Source organism: Phyllopteryx taeniolatus, chromosome 15, assembly GCF_024500385.1.
Source record: "Phyllopteryx taeniolatus isolate TA_2022b chromosome 15, UOR_Ptae_1.2, whole genome shotgun sequence".
Classification (NCBI taxonomy): domain Eukaryota; kingdom Metazoa; phylum Chordata; class Actinopteri; order Syngnathiformes; family Syngnathidae; genus Phyllopteryx; species Phyllopteryx taeniolatus.
In genome coordinates, this window is record NC_084516.1 from 3,436,250 (window position 1) to 3,457,654 (window position 21,405).

At 41.3% G+C, this 21,405-nt stretch overlaps 1 protein-coding gene across 15 annotated transcripts in view; it reads right to left on the minus strand.

Annotated features, from left to right (window-relative positions):
- Positions 1–21,405, minus strand: part of dab2ipb (DAB2 interacting protein b) — a 94,357-nt gene that overhangs the window by 21,159 nt on the left and 51,793 nt on the right. For 13 of the 15 annotated variants that reach the window (XM_061747607.1, XM_061747608.1, XM_061747606.1 and 10 more), the window contains 2 exons: positions 3,103–3,256; positions 47–145 (listed from right to left, as the gene is read on the minus strand). In XM_061747607.1, coding sequence (XP_061603591.1) covers positions 47–145; positions 3,103–3,256 — 253 coding nt within the window. Of the gene's footprint in view, positions 1–46; positions 146–3,102; positions 3,257–6,623; positions 6,818–12,679; positions 13,081–21,405 lie in introns of those variants that run through there. The other 2 variants (XM_061747621.1, XM_061747620.1) reach the window with 2 other exon arrangements.

Consider the following 21,405-nt stretch of genomic DNA (forward strand, 5'->3'; position numbering starts at 1 on the left):
CAGTCTGTGACATCACAGGTCAGTTAAAAATGTCCGCCCTCCTCACCTTGTTTGGCTGCACGGCCCTCCTCAGGTTCTCCATCCATTTGTCTCTCTCAGCTGACGAACGGCAGGAAAAGCATTTGCTCCCCGAGGAGGTCGTCACCTGTGGAGAAAAATGCCAAGATGAGCGACAAAGAACCGAACAGTACTTGTTCCAGTTTCACAAAGCAGCCTCATGTTATATTTAGTTTTGATTTTGTTTTTGGTGACTAGCTAACTGCTTCTCTTGCACAATTGAGCTAATTAGTTACATAAATAACTTTGAAAGAGCTAGCTAACTAACTATAACCTCTTGAACTAACTCACTCTCTAAAAATCTAAACAAGCATACAGCTATTGAGCTAGCTAATTAGCTACCTAGCTTACTAATGTCACTAACTCACTACCTAGCTTACTAATGTCATCTAACTAACAAGATAGCTCTGGCACTATTGCGCTGACTGCTACCTACCTCACTATCTGACACATAACCACTCCTCTTGTGCCATTGAGCTAACTACCTAAAAACAAAACAAACGTAGCGCTGTTAAGCTAACTATATACCCAACTATCTAGCTAAATATCTAAACATCAGTTACTGTATAACCCAAGCTCACGCTCAAGCTACTGAGGTAACTAAGTAGCAACATCATTAATAACTTTTCTCCATTGATATAACTGTCTAACTAGCCATCTAGCTAACAGTTGGGCTTAGCATAAATAACCTTGCTCTCCTGAGCTAACTATCTAGCTGCCTAATGAACAGCGATCAAAACGTAACCTTTCGCCATGTGGTAATGAGCCTAACGTCGAACATAAATTTCTTGCCATTGGGCTAACTAACCACATACCAAACACCATAAACAACCGCCGAGGTATTGCTATCTAACTAATTATCTAGATAACTAACTAACATCAAATAACTAATCTCTCACCTTGCACTATTCAGGTAACATACTACAATTAGTTAAATATAATGAGGTAACCAATGAGCTAACAACATAAACAACCATAGGGTGATTGAGATAACTACTAATTTAGTAACTAAAGTAAATTATAATCTAATGTCTCACCGGAGGTAGCTAACTAGCAACATCATAAATAACCTTGCGCTATTAGGCTAACTAGCTAATTGACTGCTCTTCTGGAAGATTTCTCTTTTTTTTTTAAATCTGTTTTGCCAAACTTCTCTGTTCTTCACCACTTGCCTGCCTCACACACCCACCCACAACCTCCACTTGAAAAGCTCCTGTGTGGACCCGCGTGATGTGCATGTGACGGCGGTGCTGATCAGGGGCAGCACCATTCGCAGTGCGTTGCAAATTACACCGGGTTATCAGGAGGTTAAATCCCACCGCCGGCGACGCAACAGATTACTGCTACACTTCCATTTTTCAGCCAACCATTAAAAAAAAAAAAAAAAAAAAGCACAATAATTTCCGATTGCTTTCACACTGAGCACTCATTACGTCACTGTCACTTTAATCCGAAATCCAAATAAAAAGCGATTTAAGGTGCTTAATGTGTCCTCAGCGTTATAATCTTTATGTAATCTTTAGAAAGCCTCAGCTGGTCATAGTGCGCTCACTCCAGCTGAAAGGTGGGGGGCATTCCTCCTCCAGCTAGCTTAGCATCTATGTTGCTGAAGTAGCTGCCATGCACAACGACTTTGAACTAACTAGCAAACTATAACCTCTCACCATGTTGTGTTGTGTATTGAGCTAACTTGCTAACTGGCTAACTAAAATCCATCACGACAAAAAAAGATCACCTTGTGCTATCTAGCCAAATAACAGCAATTAAAATAATAACCTCTGGCACTATTGATATAACTAGCTAGTTAACTACATAACCAAACAACAGCCATCATGACAAAAATTCTAAAGGTGCTATCTAGCTAACTAACGGTTGTGTTTCTGTCCAACAGTACATTTACAACCTAAATTCTAATGTCTGTTGCATGAAATTGTATTAATGTATTCCCAAAAGTATTTTGTAGTTTGTCCAATCAGATTTCAGCCTCTGCTTTATGTGTTGCCACGTAAGTCTAATCTTCAAAATCAGTGACACTGGCCGATGTAACTTCAAAAGTATTTGCAATTGGATTGTTTCAAATACGTCCTCTTATGTCAGCATTGTTTTCGTCCCGATTGGTTAGTCAGAGCAAAACTTGTTACACAAAACACAACTGTACATACAATACACAATACATTTAATGATCAGCATCTCTGATGAGTGTGACGTATTATATTAAAAATGTATATGCTTTACAAGATAAATATTGATTCTGTTGCGTTTTTTGTAGTGTTGAGGGCTTATAAAATTGCGACTTGATAGTGGTTGCGATGTGATAGTGGTGGTATTAAGAAGTGGATTAAAGGGGGTAAATCCCTACTGAAGGCCCAGGATCCAAACCACTCGCCAAGGACTAAAGGCGACTAAAACATTAACCCCTGTCCATGAGTGATGGTACTACGTAGCTAACTAGCTAATTGCAAAAATAACAGCTCATGTTTTATTTAGCTAATTTGCTAACAGCCATCACGACATAAAAGCTCACTAGTCAATTCCAACAAACAACTTACCAACCAAAACGAACTAACTAACTAACTAACAGCCATCACGACACTCAACTTGTGCCATCTTGCTAACTAACAGTGACTAAAACCTCTCACGGGCCGCTAATGAGCTATCTAACTCAACAAAGTATTAGTAAGTACAGGTACAAGTAATAACTACAACTAACCAACCAACAGGCGTCACAACATTAACCCTCACATTATGCTATCTGCCTAACTAACAACAACTAAAACATACACTCGTACCAGGCGCTATTCAGCTAGGTAACTAGTTAACTACATAACCAACCAACCAATTAACTAACCAATAAACCCCTCAACGGCATAAAAAAAGACTCACCTGTAGCATACTACATGCTTAACAACAACAAAAGCATAACTTTTCACCAGGCGTCATCTAGTTACCTAGTTAGCTACCTAACCAACCAACCAAGGATTAATATTTTTAACAGAATGATACATCCATAAATATTCAACTATCAACTATCCATAATGGCCTCACCTCGAAGCAGTAGTCCTGGCCGAGGATGCTGCTGTGCACGGGTTTGATGATAACCTCGTCCTCCATGCTTAAGTCCAGGGCTTCCACAGCGCTGCTGGGACTGAGCAGTGACTCATGGGAGCGAGACTCCTTCAGCCTTGGCATCAGATGAGATCTAAGCAGAAGCAGAAGAGGAAAAGGACTGAGTCAGAAGAAGTAGAAGAAGGAAGAGAGTCGACGGGAAGGGCTAGCATATGTGCCGCGCACGCTAGTTAACAAAGCGTGGGAGGAAAGTGTGAAGGCGCCGCGAGCAAGTCCTTCTGCGACATCACCATCATCAACTTCATTATCATCAACTAATGGAAGCTTGCTGTATCACGGCCATTACATGAGTAAGCAAGAAGCCGAAGAAGCCACATTGATTAGCATTAATGCCAGACAAGACCTACTAGCAACATCAACAAAATGAAGACGACAACAGATGTGTTGGGAATCATTCACCCATTCCCGACTCCCTAATCACTATATAGGGATTTTTATATAGTGGACTATATTGTTCACTCATCAGTCAAATGAAAAATAGGCTGTGTTCTGTATCATTCACTCATATAAGGTGCCAGTATAATTTTTATCCACTTGGGGTCGCCATCCTCATGTTCGATACTGTAGTATCTGTGACTTGGGAGTATGTGTGGCTTTAAAAGGCGGTGTCTGATCTCCTGAGTGACGTGTGCGTCAGCGAATCACACAGTATGGTTAGCGTTCGCTGGCTCAGGTTAGCGGCTGGTTGTTAACTGGCTAACCATTAGCCAGTCTGCTGTTGAGTAAGTGGTCCGTGCTTCAGCAGTAATATTAATCCATGTGGAATAATTATTCCTACAAAACATTGCGGGAGAAATTGCATTTATTCAATGTCCGACTCATGCACAGAAATTTTAAAAGCAAGGACAAAGAACGTACATGGACCTTACACTGGATATCAAGGATATCGATAAAAGGCTTTCCATACCACAGTATAGGGTAAAGATAAAGGATAACACAGTGAAGTCTCATCCGGTCATAACAAAGTGGTGCTGCCGTCCCTAAAACTAACAATATCCTCATCCGGACTTCAGTATTTTAGCAATGATGGAGTAGGATTAGCCTACTTCCTCTCGCCGTGCTTGCTGTTCAATAGAAACACACTTATGTGTAAGTCATGCAGTGTAATGGAGCCTGAGTGTGTCTGGGCAGCAACCTGCAAGCTTTACTTATGCATCCTGGAAAAAAGAGTAGCGTTCATGAGATTGTCGGGCCGTCGGAGCACTCAGACGCGATAGCGAAAGCTTGACTAATGCATTGCACATCGCAATAACAAAAGCCTTGGAAGGAAGATGGTGGAAAAAAATATTTAAAAAAATCCGTGCATCTTGTGCGGCCGTGGTGGCATTGTTTCAGTACAAACACATGCACAAGATGGAACGTTCCAGTCCACATGACGTTAATCTAACAATTTAACACCGCTTTGTGCAACATGCGTGACAATCTACCCTGCCAACACAAAATGTTTTCTCAAGAGAGGCTTTCAGAGGCTTCTGAACGCACCTTTTTTGCATGCGCAAACCCAAACGGTGATTACTCACTAAACTAAAATTAAAAGACTCTTGACGTCATACTGTACGGAAAAAAAGGCACTGATTGGGAATCAAGTCTGCTAAATAGAGTCAGAGCGGGGAGTTCACAAACTCGAGTCGGGGGACCGAACCATCAGCAGTGTATACAGCGAGTTAGTGAATTAGTGACTGAAGCCATCATCTGAGTCTGCAGTCTTTCTGGTGATCCCCAAACTGGAGTTAGCCAACAGAATCATCTGAGTCTGCAGGGTTTCCGGTGAGTCGGCTAACTTGCATCATTGAACTCGGCGATTTTCTTTACTGACTCGAGTTAGGTGGCTCGCAAACACATACCACTGATTTCGATCATTTTAAATATAGTGGACTTCAGAGATTTGGTTCGCTGAATTCACAAGTGAACTGAATCATTTATGCGTGTGACTCAGAGTCCATCACATAAACTAAATTTACCACCACTACTGGATACTGAGGAGTAGTCCATACTTTTGGCCAATTTAAGTCGCTTCATGTGTCCAGTTGTCGGAAATGCTCAACAAGCAGATCCGCTTGTACTGTGTAAGTCAAAAATAGGGCTTTCGTCTTGTGCCTTGAGTGTTGCGTGGGAAGAAATTTGGTGCCCTCCTTTTTTTTTTTACCCCTCCTTCTTGTGTTTGCTTCCGCCTTTGTCCAGTGCCACAGGGCTGATTGAATATTCAGGTCAAGAAGTGAGAAGCAGCGTTTCCTCTCTTCTTTCCAATCACTGCCGGTGCAACCGTCCTTCGGCGCCCCTCCAGCGCTAATGCTGCCGTTACGCAAGCGCTTCATGGTACCTACTAGTTGCAAGTGCAGTTTGTGCAACAAAAAGACGCCACTTTTATGCATTTTGTTACTGTGTTGTTGGCTTTTCCGATGGCCTCACACAACTAGGGACAGTGCTCGTCTCAGCGTAAGATCAAAATCCTTATAACATCTTTTATTGGATATAAAGTCATTTTAATCATCTTTTTAAATTAGAAAACAGATTTATAAATACATTAACACTAAATGATATTACTTTCAAACATACACATACTTAACTGAACTCTTTTGGAAAATAAAGTTGTATATTTTGAGACAAATTCTTCAATGTACTAGTCAGAGCACCCGCAAAAAACATACAAACACACAAAAAAAAACATGTTCACTCAACGCAGGAAGACCGGAGCCGAGATTTGAACTCTGCACCGGGCAGACGTGCAAACCACGAATCCACCATGCTGCTTTCACTCACTCATTGTAAATGTAATTACTGTTGCCATGGCGCCCACCACCGGTACGCCGCAGAGTGGTGCTCAGCATTAAGTCAACCTTTGACCCTTGACCTCAGCGCACTACTTAAGCACGAATCATTAGCGTGACTTTTGAACTCCTGGTGGATTCACCGTTCCGGCAGCTGCCACTGGAGTTGTGGACAAAACGCTGTGTTAGCTGATAACCTATTGACTTCATGACTGTGATTTTTCTGGTATTTTCCTATGTATGCATACTCAGTAAACCGAATCCTGTGAGTCTGCCGCTGTGTTTCCACGTCAGTCAAATCATCTGAGTGCGCTAATTGGCTTTGTGTACTTAGCAGCAGCCGGCAAGAGATCGACAACCTCGAACCCTCGATTCCCGATTCAGTACAAGGATTCGAATCAGCAATAAGAGTGATTCAGGAAGCGAGCGGCTCTCCTATTCGGCATTGCCTGCAGCGCTGAATATTTTCTGCTGTCAAGTCCACACATGCTCTCATGTTTTTTTCTCCTCCACCATGCAGCTCATTTGCTCCTCTCCATGAACCTCTTTACATGAAAAAAGACACTGATGCGACCCTCGCCCGAGCCCTCCACGGACCGCGAAGAGATATTTCCACAACTCCCGGTAGATTCCCACACCCAGGATGAGCTCTCGACACAAAGGCACACTTACACCCTGCTGCTGAGCAAATGAAACATGGTGCGGCGGAGTCTCTCCAGGACGGAAGCGCGACTCCCGCGTCGCTCTTGTGGCTCGCATTCCTCAAAAGCAGATGTCGGTCGTTTTTTTTTTCCCTCTCGCTTTTTGCCGACCTGCGTTACGGAGAGTCCTGGGAAATGCGATGGGAGAGAGAGACTGCCCCTCTGAGCAAAAGCTCCCCAAAGGATGTGTGTTGCTAGCAACACAACACTCCTCTCAACATTTAAAAAGACAGCGCTCCAAATGGTCGGGAGTCACTGAGATTTGAGATAAAACAAGGCGGGAAGATGTCAAGGTTTTTGCAGGTGGCATGAAAGGGGGGACTCTGACATCGTAACAAATGACATGGCATGTGCTCGTGTCTATAAAAACCCTTTCCTGAGTATGACTTCCAACACAACAGCATCGGATAAGTATCAGTTGTCAGTGTCAGAACAACCACCTGGGAAAAGGCAGCGTGAAAAGGGGCTATTATGACCGATAACATTCTAAATGCCAAAATCATCAACTTTCAAAACAGGTCGGGGGAAGTGGGTGGTCAGGTACTTTAACGTATTCACTGCCGTGGACATTTATCTCTCTCAACTGGAATCCAACCGTTTACTGCCATCAACGTATATCTTCGTCAAGTCTGTTTCTGTGTAACTCAGGTTTGTAATGCACTGTAACGACTAACAGATCACTGTAGATGGCGGGATTGTTTCCTTTTGGATGTAAGTTCAGCAGAGATTTTGATTTGAAGATAAAGATTAGGGGGGTGAATCTCGGCTTGTTGCGTCGATTATGAGGGAGAGAAATGCAGACACGTTGGAAGACGGACAAGTTTAGCCCCCTGACACTCGAACAGAGTATGTACTCTATATGTGCCGTTAAGTCTTGTTTTCGTTTTATAGTATGAGGTGTAACAGAAACAATTGTTCTGCTTGACGTTTCTTCACAAAAAGCTTGTTTCGTCCACTTTTTGACCAGAAACAGGTGTTTTTGGTGAAGCCAACCCATGTTCTACTAAAGAAAAAGTATATACACATACAGTCTATATGGGGAACTTTGCTTTGAAAATGACTGGCAGTGAATGAGTTGGTCAACAGTTTGAACGGGTTTTAGTTGAAGCTGCTCCCAGAGTCCCAGTCTGGCTACTGGATGTATGACAGTGGATCTCCCAGGGACATATATGGAGCGCGAGTCAGCCTGGCAGGAAGTAGGGCCCCTCCCTCGCTGGTTCCGCCGTAGCAGGAAACGAAGGGGAAAACATGTCCAGAGAGTCAGGCACAGCGAATTACAGCCTTTTGGTATGGCGGGTAAACAGACACCAGCGTAGAATAGTAGTCGGTTAATGGTTAAATAGAGAGGCCCGCCCCGGGAGAAGGCTGGTGTCGGGGCGGGGGGTTTCCTCATTCCAGTCACTGCTTGTGATGATGTCATAGCTCAAACAGGGTTTATTTGGACTGCAGCTGCAGGGAAAATGGAACTTGGGGCGCGAATTCGTGACGGTGTAACAAGGTTGTAAGAAAAAATTGTCAAGTTCCGACCTGGCGGCATACTATTTTTGATTTTTCTTTGGGTTTTTTTCCCCATCAAGTAGACAGAGTGGCTTGCTCTCTTCATGTTGTATAGTTGTTAAGTTCTTTTTACACATGTTTAAACTGCCCAAAGATAGGTGTTCCAAGCTTGTGCTTATGTAGATTTCATTTTGAAAACCTTTTTCACATTGTCATTATGGGGCGTTATGTGCAGGAAAAAATGAATTTAATAAATTTTTGAATAAGTTTCTAACATATTTGTAAAGCGCTATGAATATTTTGCAGAAGCGCTTTGCAGCTGATACTTTCAAATGACAGCTGGTTATTCATTTAGAAATATATTCATTTATTTTAGATATAAAAATACAGTAATGCATAATCGTCCATCCATCCATCCATTTTCTGAGCTGCTTCTCCTCACTAGGGTCGCGGGCGTGCTGGAGCCCATCCCAGCTATCATCGGGGAGGAGGCGGGGTACACCCTGAACTGGTTGCCACCCAATCGCAGGGCACATACAGACAAACTGTGAGGCACACGCTCTAACCAGTCGTCCACCGTTCCGCCATGCATAATCGTATTAAAAACAATTATAATTCATTCTCACTGTGGCCATACTTTACCTGTTCCACGTAGCCGACAACGCCCGTAAATAGTCAATAGTTTTGGTTCCAGCCATTTCCTGCCTTTGCTAGCGTTACGGGTCAAAGATGACATTTAATCCTCAGGATGGTTGGGGGTGAAGTCAAAGTCAGTTTTGGCTGCCTGAAGACTCTAAATTGTCCATAAATATGAGTGTGAACGCTTGCTTGTTTACATTGTCCTATTATTGTCAAATGTTGTTTACCCTGCGATTTGCCGGCTACCCATCCCGAATGTACCCAGACAGCTGGGATAGGCTCTAGCTTACACAAATGAGGAAAATAAGAGTCATAGAAAATGGATGGCTGCATTTTGATCCCAATTATACACCGTACATATCCTGATCCTAGAGGGCTGTTGCATAACCGCACCGGTCACGCGGAACGAACAGCGTCGCGACTTAATTACGGCACCGTGCTCTCCCACCTTCTCCTTCCTCATTTTATTTTATTTTTTGCTTTGTCACTCGCGTCTCATGGACGTCCTCGTTTCCCGTCCCGCTTCTCCGACATCCCTTTCCCTCCCCCGACCTGAAACGCGATCACATCTGAGTCCCTTGTCCGACTAAGGATGCCATGCAAGCGTTTAGATTGTGAACATCCATTCATGTGCATACAAGCGTTTTCTCACGCACTGCCCCCCAACCCCCCCTCCCTCCCCAACCTGAGGCTGGCGGCAATGGGGGGTGGGGGGGGTGTCGCATACAAATATAGACTGACACAAATGTTAGCTTCCAGGGGAATCAATGCCATGATATGACTGGTAAAAAGTGCAGGGACACAACATAGATTCAAACCCTTCATCAGTGGTTCACAAACTGGGGTGAGCGAGCTATATGTTGGGGGCCTGCAAAATAATTTGGAGTAAATTATTGTCCTATCATTTTAAAAAGAAGTGCATACCTATATATGGGGACCCGCGCATCAACAAAACGAAGGGGGTCCTTGGAAACAATTCTCATCTAGACCTGTTCCACGAGAACTGAGTCCTTCCTCCATTATCTTCCATTTCACAAAATTGTGGACCAATCCACGCTGGGAACAATTTAGGTAAGGCCCTTCCAGAGTTAACCACGACCTCAAGACACATTCAACACCTTTGAGATGAACTGGAGATTGGAGGAGGTCCAACACCAGTCCCTGCAAAAACCAGCAAAACACCCAGATACACTCACGATCTTGTAGAAAGTTGTTCCAGAAGAGTGGAGGTTTTGGTCCTGTGACATATTTGCTGCAGTGTATTATCACAGTGCAAAAAAATAAAATCTAACCAAGATGAAATATCTCAAATCGAGGTCAAATCTGCTTGTTTTTTTGTCTGCCAAGATATCTCTTCTTACCAGGCAGGTTTTGTGTAAGGGCATTTAATTTGCTTCAAGATGTTTTTAGACTAATACAATAGTTCTAAGGTTTTTTTTAGTCTAGCTATGTTTACTTTCTTTAAAAAAATCTTGCCAAGTCTACTTTTCCTTTTCTTTTATGAGATAATTTTGCTTATATTAAGTAACGTATTCCTAATTTCATTCCTTCTTTCTTAAGCCAAGTCTTTGCAGTGCAGACACATTGTTGTGGCATATTTGCGGTGCACTTCCCTACAGTAGCTCCTAATCCATTACAGTATGACCTGACCTTACAAGCAATTAGGGCCACCTTTACACGGACGAACGACTGTGCCGTCTTCTTCCTGCAGCCCGATTCCAAGATGGAATCAAGCCGGGACTGAGACGCAGCAACGCACAACCAGTAATCGGAGATAAGGAGTCAGCCACTCGGCTTGGCTGTGACGAATCGGACTCGACCTTTAGACTGAAGGTTTAGGACTGCGACTGCATGTATATTTATATAACGAGCTACACCGACAAGGTAGCCAAAAGGATAGGGGGGCGATTTGTGATTCTGACATGGCGGAAGAAAACCATAGCAAAAAGCGGAACAAGGGACCTGGATCTCATGTTTAACACCAAAGACTCACTTCTCCTGTGCTGAAAGAAATAGTTGCTGATCTACAACTGTTTTATAGGTCACACTGTCTGCTGGTGGTGGGCCATGTCAGCAATGTCCTGCTTTGTTGAGTTCTGTGTGAAAGGCACCGGCAATTTCTCAGTAAGAAACAAGATAGTGTTAGCGACTAGCAACCGGAACAAAAAGTGACCACGTTAGAAATTCTTGCAAGATGATGGTCCGTTTGTGTCGGTTCGCTACAGTATTACATATCTAAGGACAGAACGTGCAACTGGTTTGGTCGGGTATGACAGAAATGAGTCGTTGTGTTCTGCTTCATTGGATTCTGTGTGTAAGGCACAGATGATTTTTGCTGTGTGAAACAGGCTAGTGTTTGAGTCTCCCAACTGGAACAAGATGCAACTTCATCTGTTTGTGTTGGTTCTCCACACGAGTACAAAAGCATCTAAGGCCAGGAAATTCAAGTGGTTTGCTCGGGTTTGACCAAAATGTTTTACTTCGTTGGGTTGTGTCAACTGGTTTACTCGTGTAGGACGGAAATTAGTCTTTGTGTCTGCTTTGTAGGGTTCTGTGTGAATGACACAAGCAATTTTGCATAGACTAGTGTTCAGCGTCTCGCAACCGCAACAAAATGTTAGAAAATCTCTCAAGAATGTGGTCTGTGTTCTACAGTAACAAATATCCAAGGTGAGGACATTCACATGCTTTACTTTGGGAATAATAGAAATGTGCCATTGTGTCCTGTTTTGTTGGGTTCCGTGTGAAAGGCACAGTGATTTTCTCTGAAATTCTCCACGTAAGATGCTAGTTTTAGCGACCTCCAACTGGAATAAGAAGCGACTTTGTTGTCTGTGTCTGTAGAGAACAGACTGCAGTCACACATATATACAAGGACAGGAGATTTATGTGAAACGTGCCTGTTTCCTTGGGTTCTGTATGAAAGGCACTGGTGATTTTGCGAACATTTTTCACGCAAGATGCTAGTTTTAGCGACTCACAACGGGAACAAGATGCGACTATGTTAGAAAGTCTCTCAAGCTTGTGATCTGTGTCAGTTCTCTACGGTAACATGTATACAAGGACAGGACATTCACATGGTTTGGCTTGGTATGACAGAAGCATGCCATTGTATCGTTTCACTGGGTTCTGTGTGAAAGGCACAGGCAATCTTTGCTGTCTAGAAGATGCAACTATGTTAGAAAACCTCTCAAAATTGTGTTGGTTTTCTATAGTACCGCGTATTTAAGGTCAGGACATTCACATGTTTGGTTTGGTTTGCTCCACTGTGATGAAACTGTCTGATTTGTAGTGTTCTGTGTGAAAGGCTTAGGTAATTTTACGGAAATTCTGCATGAGGCCAGTTTCAGCGACTGGCAACCGGAACAAGAAAGTCTCTCAAGATTGTGGTCTGCTTGTCTCTACAGTTGCAGGTGTCTAAAGAAAGACCATTCACATGGTTTGCTCGGGTATGCCCGAAATAACAGTCATCCAACCGTTTAGGATTAGGAGCACAAGAAAGTTCGCCCTAAATAACACATGGAACGTCACAATCCACAAATGTACATGTGACTCATCATCAGTGCCAAGACAGAACCCTGACTAACCACCAAGAGTATCACCCGTGAAATCATCCCTGTGGACACAACGCGACGTGTTGCTCTCCTCGGCCCGCTAGCACCTCTCCGGGAAAGGATAGCAACCCCCATCGGCTGCAGTGAAATCCCTTTCTTTAGCCTCTACCGGAATTAAAAACAATCACTCCCTTGCAAGGGAGGCCTCTTGGGAATTACATAATAATGACACACACACCACACACACACACACACACAACCACTGGATGCAGTCCCTCCTGTTAAAAAACGGCCAACAGCAATCCGACGGCACGTGAAGCGGCGGGATGGAACTCACCAGGCATCGTCAGGATTCCACAGAGCAAGCGAGCGACTGCGAGGATGGACAAGAGGAAGGGGGGAGGCGGGGAGCGAGAGATAGATAGAAGGGGGAGGAGGAGGAGAGGAACAAGAACCCCCGTGAGGCAGGGATGGTTGATTTTTTTTGTTTGTCCGCCCCCCCCCCCCCCCCCCTTGTTGCTTGACTTCCTCCTCCCTTGTGCTTCCTTATCCGACTGCAGAGCTATGACGACTCCTTCCAGTCCCGTGAGTACATGCCCCACTTCCCAGGTTTGGATTCGAGGGGGGCTGGGGGGGGTGGGGGTCGGACGATGGCGTTGTTCGGCTCCTTTTTGTCCTTCTGTCCGGCTCAACCTCTCCCTTTCTCTGTCAGTGATTGACTGCACCTCCCCATCGCTGTCTCCTCGTACAGGGAGGAGCCTGGCTGTGGTGTGCAGCAGCAGGCAGGCAGGGAAGGAGGGAAGGAGGGAAGGAGGGAGGGTGGGTGGTGTGGGTTCTATCACATGGATGTGTGTGTGGTGCAGGCCAACTCATAGACAGACACCATGTACATAGACACCTCTTTGCGCATTGACTTGCACGTCTGTGCCATATTGGATGTGGCAAAGTAGAGCAATTAGTGAGGATTGCCTCATTTATTTGCCGCTTAAAGATGTACAAAGCGTTCACTGTGGGGGATAAAATCCAGACCCACACACAATAGGTGAAAATCCACAATATTGAGAGGCCATGCCCAAGCACATTTAAGCTTGTTAAAAGACACACACAACTGATTAACTTTCCAAAGTACAAAGTATTCTTTTAGGGCCAGTTCTCGCTCTCTAGTTCTTCAAATATGAGGCATTATTGGTCACTCCCACTTGAAGTTAACACTAAAACTGACATAAAACGAGAGAATTACACATTTTATATTTAAACACCAAAAGGTTTTCACGAAAGCCTGCTACCTTAAGGCTAACATTTAATGTGAAACTTCATAGACGGGCTTACAGAAACAGAATTGTGCATAAATGTTATGGTAATTTTCATACTTTAAACAATTCCTACTTTACGCATACAAACAGAGCATCCAACAATACTCACAGGCATATAACACTAATTGGAGCTTAGAGAAGTTGCCTCTTCTTCTTGCTCTTTACGACGCTAACATCCTTTCCAGAAGAGCTCAGTGCTGCCCGGCATGTTGTGGCACAACGTGGTACTACACTGAAGACACGCAACTCAGAATTAGGACTTGCCTGTATACTGCAAAAACCCATAAAGATAAATGTACATAAAATACTGTACATATTGCAGTATATGTGTGTTAGATACACTGCACACAAAGAGTTAGGGATATTTTCAGCTTTCAGGTGAAATTTCAGGACGAATCTAAAATGCACCCTAACCTTTACAGGTGACCTTAATTTGTTTAAAATGTTTAAACTAACTTATCCAACTTTTTAATGTTCCAGTACTTTGTGCACCGCTTGCTGTTCACTCACAAGGAGCTAAACGCCAAAATTCACAACCGGTTTTTAATCCATAAAAATGTCGAAGGACGGCCACTTCTATGCCTTTCTGTGACTCTCCGTTCTTTATCTCTATGGCAAAAAAAAGTTGATCAGCCACATCCAATATGGCAAACCCAATTAATGAGGTGTCTATGTGTATACGTCTATGGGCCAGCATAGCCCTGCCCCCTAACCGCCCTCCTTCCCCGTCGTGTGGCTCTACTGGTGCTCTTTGTCCTGTCAACTGTCCTGTTACTTTCCCGCAGTCAGCTGTTGTTGTTGTTTATATTCAGTATGACACGACTATCAGGGGCAAATTACTAAACAGTAAAAATAATGAAAATAAAAATAAAGGGAGGGTGGTGGAGGGGTTTATTTCTAGAAACGCTGCCAACGGACAAAGGGCAGCTGTGGCGAGAGCTTCGGGCCCTGCTACTCTCCACTCCCTCCACGTCCGTGTTGAATGATGTCATCAAACATGACATCATCCACCCCATTCTTTTCCGGACAAACAGTACCAACACGCACACCAACACAATGCAGTCAACAAAAGGGATGTAGAGGAGTTGAAAAAAACCCACAGTATGGTACTGTGTGTCATAGTTTGCGTGCCCGCTATCGAATTTGAAGTTGCGTGCTCTTCAATGTAGTAGCACGTTGTGCCACAATATGCCAGGCAGCACTGAGCTCTTCTGGAGGTAAGTGTAATTAACAGCAAGAAAAAGAAGAGGCCCTTTTTCAATGTTTATGCTGATTTCCCTTAGCACGTCTATGGCGGTTCACATTATATGTTAGCATTAAGCTAGCGGACAACGGTGAGACAACATTTTGTGGTTTGGTTGAACATTTTGAAATTTGAATATTTAACTCTTATTTTTCCTTGCGCATTACTTTTTCTGCAAAAAATCTTAGGATGTCGTTTTGACTTTACTTAAAAAAAAAAAATGTCGGATGTTGTTTGTGCCACTTCTTATATGAAAATGTTAACTTTGGTAAAGGGGGCTGCAAGTGAAAGCATGTAAAATGATGTCATTATTGCATCGGATGATAAAACTTTTTTTTCCCCTTGTGCGTGACTTTTTGTGTAAAAACGTCGTTGGATGTCGTTTTGGTTACTTGTTTATATGAAAATGCAAAATTTTGTACGTAGGTGTAAAGCGATGTGATGTTATTCAAATGATTGCGTTATCATTCTAGGTTATCAGATTAGCGTTTTCCCTTGCTTTTGTCGCTGTGTTCTTAATATTGTCGTACGTATTCTTAGCTCCAGCTAGCACGTAGCCGAGATAGTAGCGTAAGCAGCTGGACGCGGCTGTCGCTGTAAAGAAACACTGATAAATTAAATTACAGACCTCTCCCTGCTTTTTCTGCGGGGAAAAAAAAAGCTGAAGAAATTTCAACCTTCAAAGGCTCTCTGCTGCTCTTCTTCGATGGGGCGAACGCTGTCGCTTGTTGTAGCCACTGGGCTAAATTGTATTTAAGAAAATTGATTTAATTGCATAGAATTAACACGCAACATCCATTCACACTCAGTTAAAAGGTGTGAATTCATTTAAACGATTCTTTTTTTCAAACTAAATTAACATTGCAAAATGAAACCCAATAAACGCAGGTTCTGAATAAAGCTATGGGGTCATCCGTGTAATTAGTTTAATTTCTCTTAAGTAGTGATAAGACTTGTGGCAGAGGGACAATATTGGATTTTTAAAACAAATGGGCCAGGTCATTCGTAGATGAGGTTTAAAAAAGAACATTTCAAAGGTGCATGTAAAATAGTGTCTTTAGATAATAACATACTAATATTCTAATCTTTAATTGTATTAATATAATTATAGATTCAAGGACTTTGTCATACCAACACACATTGACGCATGATTCTGCACAAAATTTGATACCCAATGTCCCAGATTATCCCAGTAATTCTCAAGAGTTGTGATGATGAAGCAATTGTGTCATAAAACAAATGTACAAATTGCAAAACAGCTTTAAAATGTAACTTCTACCATCGAGTGGATCAGTATTTAATTGTTCTGCCTGTCATTATACGTCATTTTCATTTTAATTCACGCCACCAAACAAATACGTCACCAAAAATATATATACTGAATAATGAAGATTTGGTCTCAATTCACTCACAAATTGAGCCTTGTTTAGTTAAACACATGGAAGAGCATGTAATTGTTCTGCCTGTTACTATACGTCGCTGGCATAGCTATATGAACATAAGATATGTTAAGTGTCGTAAATACATTTTTGGACCGATGAAGTGAAATTGGATCATAATACTTCTCACAGTGGCACTCAACTTGTGACATCCTTAACTTTCTACATATTTTTTTTGTAATCTGCTTCTCGGAAACTATGAATCCGTGTTTAAAAGGAGGCTTAAAAAAGACATCGGGCCCCAGAAGGGGGAAGCAGGAGAGATAAGAGCGCTGTTTGAAGGCTTCATAAATGCTCGATCACGACAACAGCCCCGACCGTCGCTCTTTTGAAGGCTGTGATGCAGATATTCGGTCTCTTCGCATTTTAATGATGATGAAGAAAGGCTCTGTTCGGATTTCGCTACGACTCACTATCCTCTGTGTAGTGCCCTATATAGTGAGTTACCATTTTGTAGTGTTCTTCGAATGTGTAGTGAGTACAGGTTATCCCTGATATTGATTAGTGCCTTCAAAAGTAGTGAACGACCCGATGGTCCATAGAAGAGCAATATATCCCATAACGCATCACGCTGATACAGAAAAAAAAAAAAAAAAAAAACACATCAAAACACAGATGGACATAAAGTACTTTGTATTGAAACTTATTTATTTTTACAGAATAGTGTTCATTTGACTGATGAGTGAACAATATAGTCTGCTAACTGTGTATGAAAAAAATAACAAAAGTGAGTTCCAGACCCTCCACGGCTGGATGGCGGCAGCTAACTTCACAACATCCGGCCATCATCAGTTCACTTCGGAGGTAAAGTACAGGTATCAGTTGTCTTTTGGGATTCCATTTTACGTTAATGTGTTGGTATTTTGGCAAATTTCTTTTTTCTAACCTTGCATCATTTTTTTTACACTACAATACTGTAGAGTCCTATTTTTCTTATTCAAAAACATGTCACTAAACGTTAAGGAAAAACACACACGTTACAAATCTTTTGGGGCGTTTTTGGTGGAACAGATGAATGGCATTCCCATTTATTTCAAAGGGGAAAGTTCACGGCCATGTTCCTACCAAGCAGAACGGTTTGGTTCATTTATCCATAAAAAAGTAACACCAATATACAACCGAGCAGTTTGGTTTGGTTGGACATGATATAACAAGTGGCCAAGTGTGGTGTACAGTGTTCTCCCCAACTATCACTATTCATCATCCCCACCCTGATATTTATACTAAATATTTATGGGTTTTTACAGTATACAGGAAAGTCCAAATTTAGAGTTGCGCCTTCAGTGTTGTACCACATTGTGCCACAACATACCTGAGGTCTACTGGACACCCGTCTATGGTGTTTTGCATTATATGCTAGCATTATGCTAGCGGACTTTCGTGAGACGAAATTTTATTGTTTGGTTGAACATTCTGGTGTTTGCATATACAGTGTTTAAGTCTCTTGTATGTGTCAGTTTTACATCAAATTTAATTAAGCTGGGAGTGACAAATGAACAACATGAAGCACACTTTGTCTTTCATGAGGGAAATCGTTTCCTTTCCTCAAAGTGATGTTATACGATAGTCTCACATTTCTTGGCAGTGAGCGTGAGAACAGGCGCTAAAGCATGCGGTACTCTAAATACATATTACAGATTGGAACATATAAACGCGGGTTCACAGTTTGACATGGGTGTATGATGATGACCAAAAGAGCCGCTAAACCGAGCGCGAGTGGTCAAAATGCACGTTGCGGCCGCGTCGTGGCGTGAGCGGTTGCGGCCGGGGGTGGTAACGTGGCTTTGAGGCGGCCCTCGGTATTCCCATCACGCTCGAGGCTCATACATTACAGCTCATTAGATGAACAAGAGAATGAAAAGAGGAGAGCGGAGGAAGAATATCAGCTCACAGAAGCCCCGTGGGGCTCGGACCTCAACACGGACGACGGATGAGCGCGCCGCGTGAACGTCCGTTTTACATTTATCACGTACAGCGCACCGTGCGAAATGTTGACCAAAACTGCGGAGCTGTAACCAGTGTCACGATTACCAAAACACCGATTCATTGAAGACTAAATTGTCGTTGATGTTACGAACCTAACATACATAATGTTAGGTTAAGACTTAAATGTCTTTTGATGTTTTAAAAATGTGTTAGTTTCACTGTGCATTAATTTGTCTTTACCAAGACTCTTGAACATGGCTCTTGATTTAGTAAACTCCACCAAGGATTTAGATTTCTTGTTAACCCTTTTATCCCTGACGCATCGGCGACACGTCAGGGATAACCTAACCTAACCCTAACCTGCTGCATATTGAAAATTCCAAGTATTCTGGGAAAAGGGGCAAAAGCACTTATTCACAGGACATTTTCATAATCAAAATAAACAAAAAACGTCCAGACATTTTGACGCTTAGGTGTTAAAGGGTTAATTTATAATTCTTTTTTTCCCCCCACATGAATGAAAATGTCTCTCAATTAGCCCGGCAGCGTTCTAAGATGACCAGATGGCCCGCGGCAGTGTAAGAGAAACCTTTTCAGACGTTTCCAAGTCTGGACATACTTGACAGCGCAGTGTCTTCATCGACTGCCGCAGTCAAGTCACTACTGTAATATATTTGCGGACACTAGCTACCCGCAGGAGGACCCTATCCACAGATGTGAGCTTGGAACGTTGTTTACGGAAACAGAGGGGGGGGGAAACTTCAAGAAAACAAACAAAGGAAAAAAAGCGAGCATGTCCTTGGCTAAGTGAAGCGCCTAAAAACACTGCGCTGACTCAAAAAGCGAGAAGGAAAGCGTTAAGAAGGTTTGAATCGCTCTCTGTTTCAATTTGCTCTGGCCTTCACAGAAACATGAAAATATTAACAAACTAAAGTTTCTTTATTGTTTATTAAGGACAAAAATGTCTTATGTTTATGAAAACGTACATACGGTTCATTGAAGACTAGTTGACTTTTGATGTTTTCAAAACGTACCTTAGTCTGATTGAAGATGACAAAAACATGAATGTTAATGTTCGTTTATGACTAATTACAGCCGATGTTTTCAAATTATGTACGTTAGCATCACTCTTAATTGTTTTTTATGTTTACTGAAATATTTATGTTAGGTAAACAACAAATTTTCTTTGATGTTTTCAAAACAGTTTTGATAAATACTAATTGATCTTTGATGTTTACAAAAACACACATTTTGCCTAAGACTAAATTGGATTAGATGTTCATGAAATGTTTTGATGCCTTCGAAATATGTAAGTTAACGTTCATTGAAATGAACTTTGATGTTGACAAAAAACGTCTATTAATTTTGTTGAAGACTAAATTGTCTTCAATGTTTACGAAAAACATGTTATGTTAAGTTCATTGACGACTAATTGTCTCAGCTGTTATATGAATTGAAGAGTCAATTATTTTTGTTCCTGAATATGTACGTTAGTTTAATTTCATTAAAAAAATAGTCTGTTTTCAAAACAAGTGAATTATATTAATTGAAGACCCAAAATCGTTGTTAAAAAAAAGTAATGTTTAATGAAGTGTACGTCAGATTCACGTTAACAATAAATAAGGAGACACCTTTCTTAAATTATGTAATAAAGTGCACACAATAACCCAAAAAGCCAGATGTGCACGTAAAGGGTTATTATGGACCCGGGGGGAGGTTTGGTCCTGTATATTGTATGCGGTCACACCACCTGGGGGAGAGTTTTCACTTTAATAACTCCAAATGTCATCACTTTATTGAAAAAATACCCCCGCCCCCCCAATAAAGGCCGACCGACCCTCAGCACATGCACAGAAGGTCACAATCTGACAGCGCTACCTGTTGACATTACTTGAGCACTAGTTGTTGTTGCTTTACATGGGAATAGCCATGTTTTGAAACCTGTGACTTTAAGCTGAATTGTCTTTGATGTAAAAAAAAAAAAGACACACACACACACATTGCTAGTAGACGTAAAAGAATTTGAAGTCGTTCACATTCATCTGTAATAATGCTTAACATGACAACGTGACACAAAAATCCCACATTTTGATTAATTTATGACATTTTGTGGGTGAGAATAAAACAATTAAACGCAGCTAAAGAGAAGAGTGAGAATGTGTAAAAAAAAAAACTCCGAAAAGTCGGATCGCATATTTTCATAGATTCCCTGAAAAAAGGTTGCATAACAAAAAAAGATGTTTATGAAAAGAAATACCTGAAAACAAGTTTTATACTTTCCAGAAAACATTTTTTTTTTAAACAAATGTTGTATATTTCTGGAAAACAAAATCTAGAAAATGTATATTAATGAGAAAAATATATGTATTTTTGAGAAGATTCTTATATTTTCTGGAAAAACTTCTATATTTCGGATTTTAAAAAGTGATGTATTATTGCAGAAAAGGTTTTATATATATATTCCAGAATTTTTTTTTATAATGTATATTTTTAGCAAAACTAGTTTGTATATTTAATCCTCCTGTTGGGATAAATAATGGGTTCTAAATCAAAAATTCTCCACAAATAGCTGTATTTTTCCAAAAGAAGTTTGACATTTTCAACGAAAAGGCTTATATCATCTAGAAATAAAGTTGTATACGTTATATTTCCCACAAAAACTACTACTATACTGCGATACTTAATTACCAATACCCAATAATTTATTGGGATAAATAAAGTCTGAATCTGAATATTTCCATAAAAGTTGTGTATTTACTTATAAGTTTTATCATTTTAAGAAAATTGTCATATATTTTGGGAAAATAAATATATTTTCAAAAGGAGTAAGATATTTTCTTGAAAAAACCTTTTCTAGAAAAATCATATTTATGGGAAAATGCATATATTTTGGGAAACAAGTTGGATTTTTTGACAAAAAGTAGTAATATTATCGAGGAAAAAGTTAGATATTTTATATAATATGTTGTATAATTTTGAGAAAAGGGTACATATTTTTTAAAAGTTGTAGCCCCCAAAAGTCGTATAATTTTTTCGAAAAAAATATTCTATTTTATAGAAAAACATATGTTCTGGCAAAAAGTTGTATAAGCCATACTCTTGAGAAAAAAAAGTAGTATACTTTTGAGAAAGAAAATGTAGT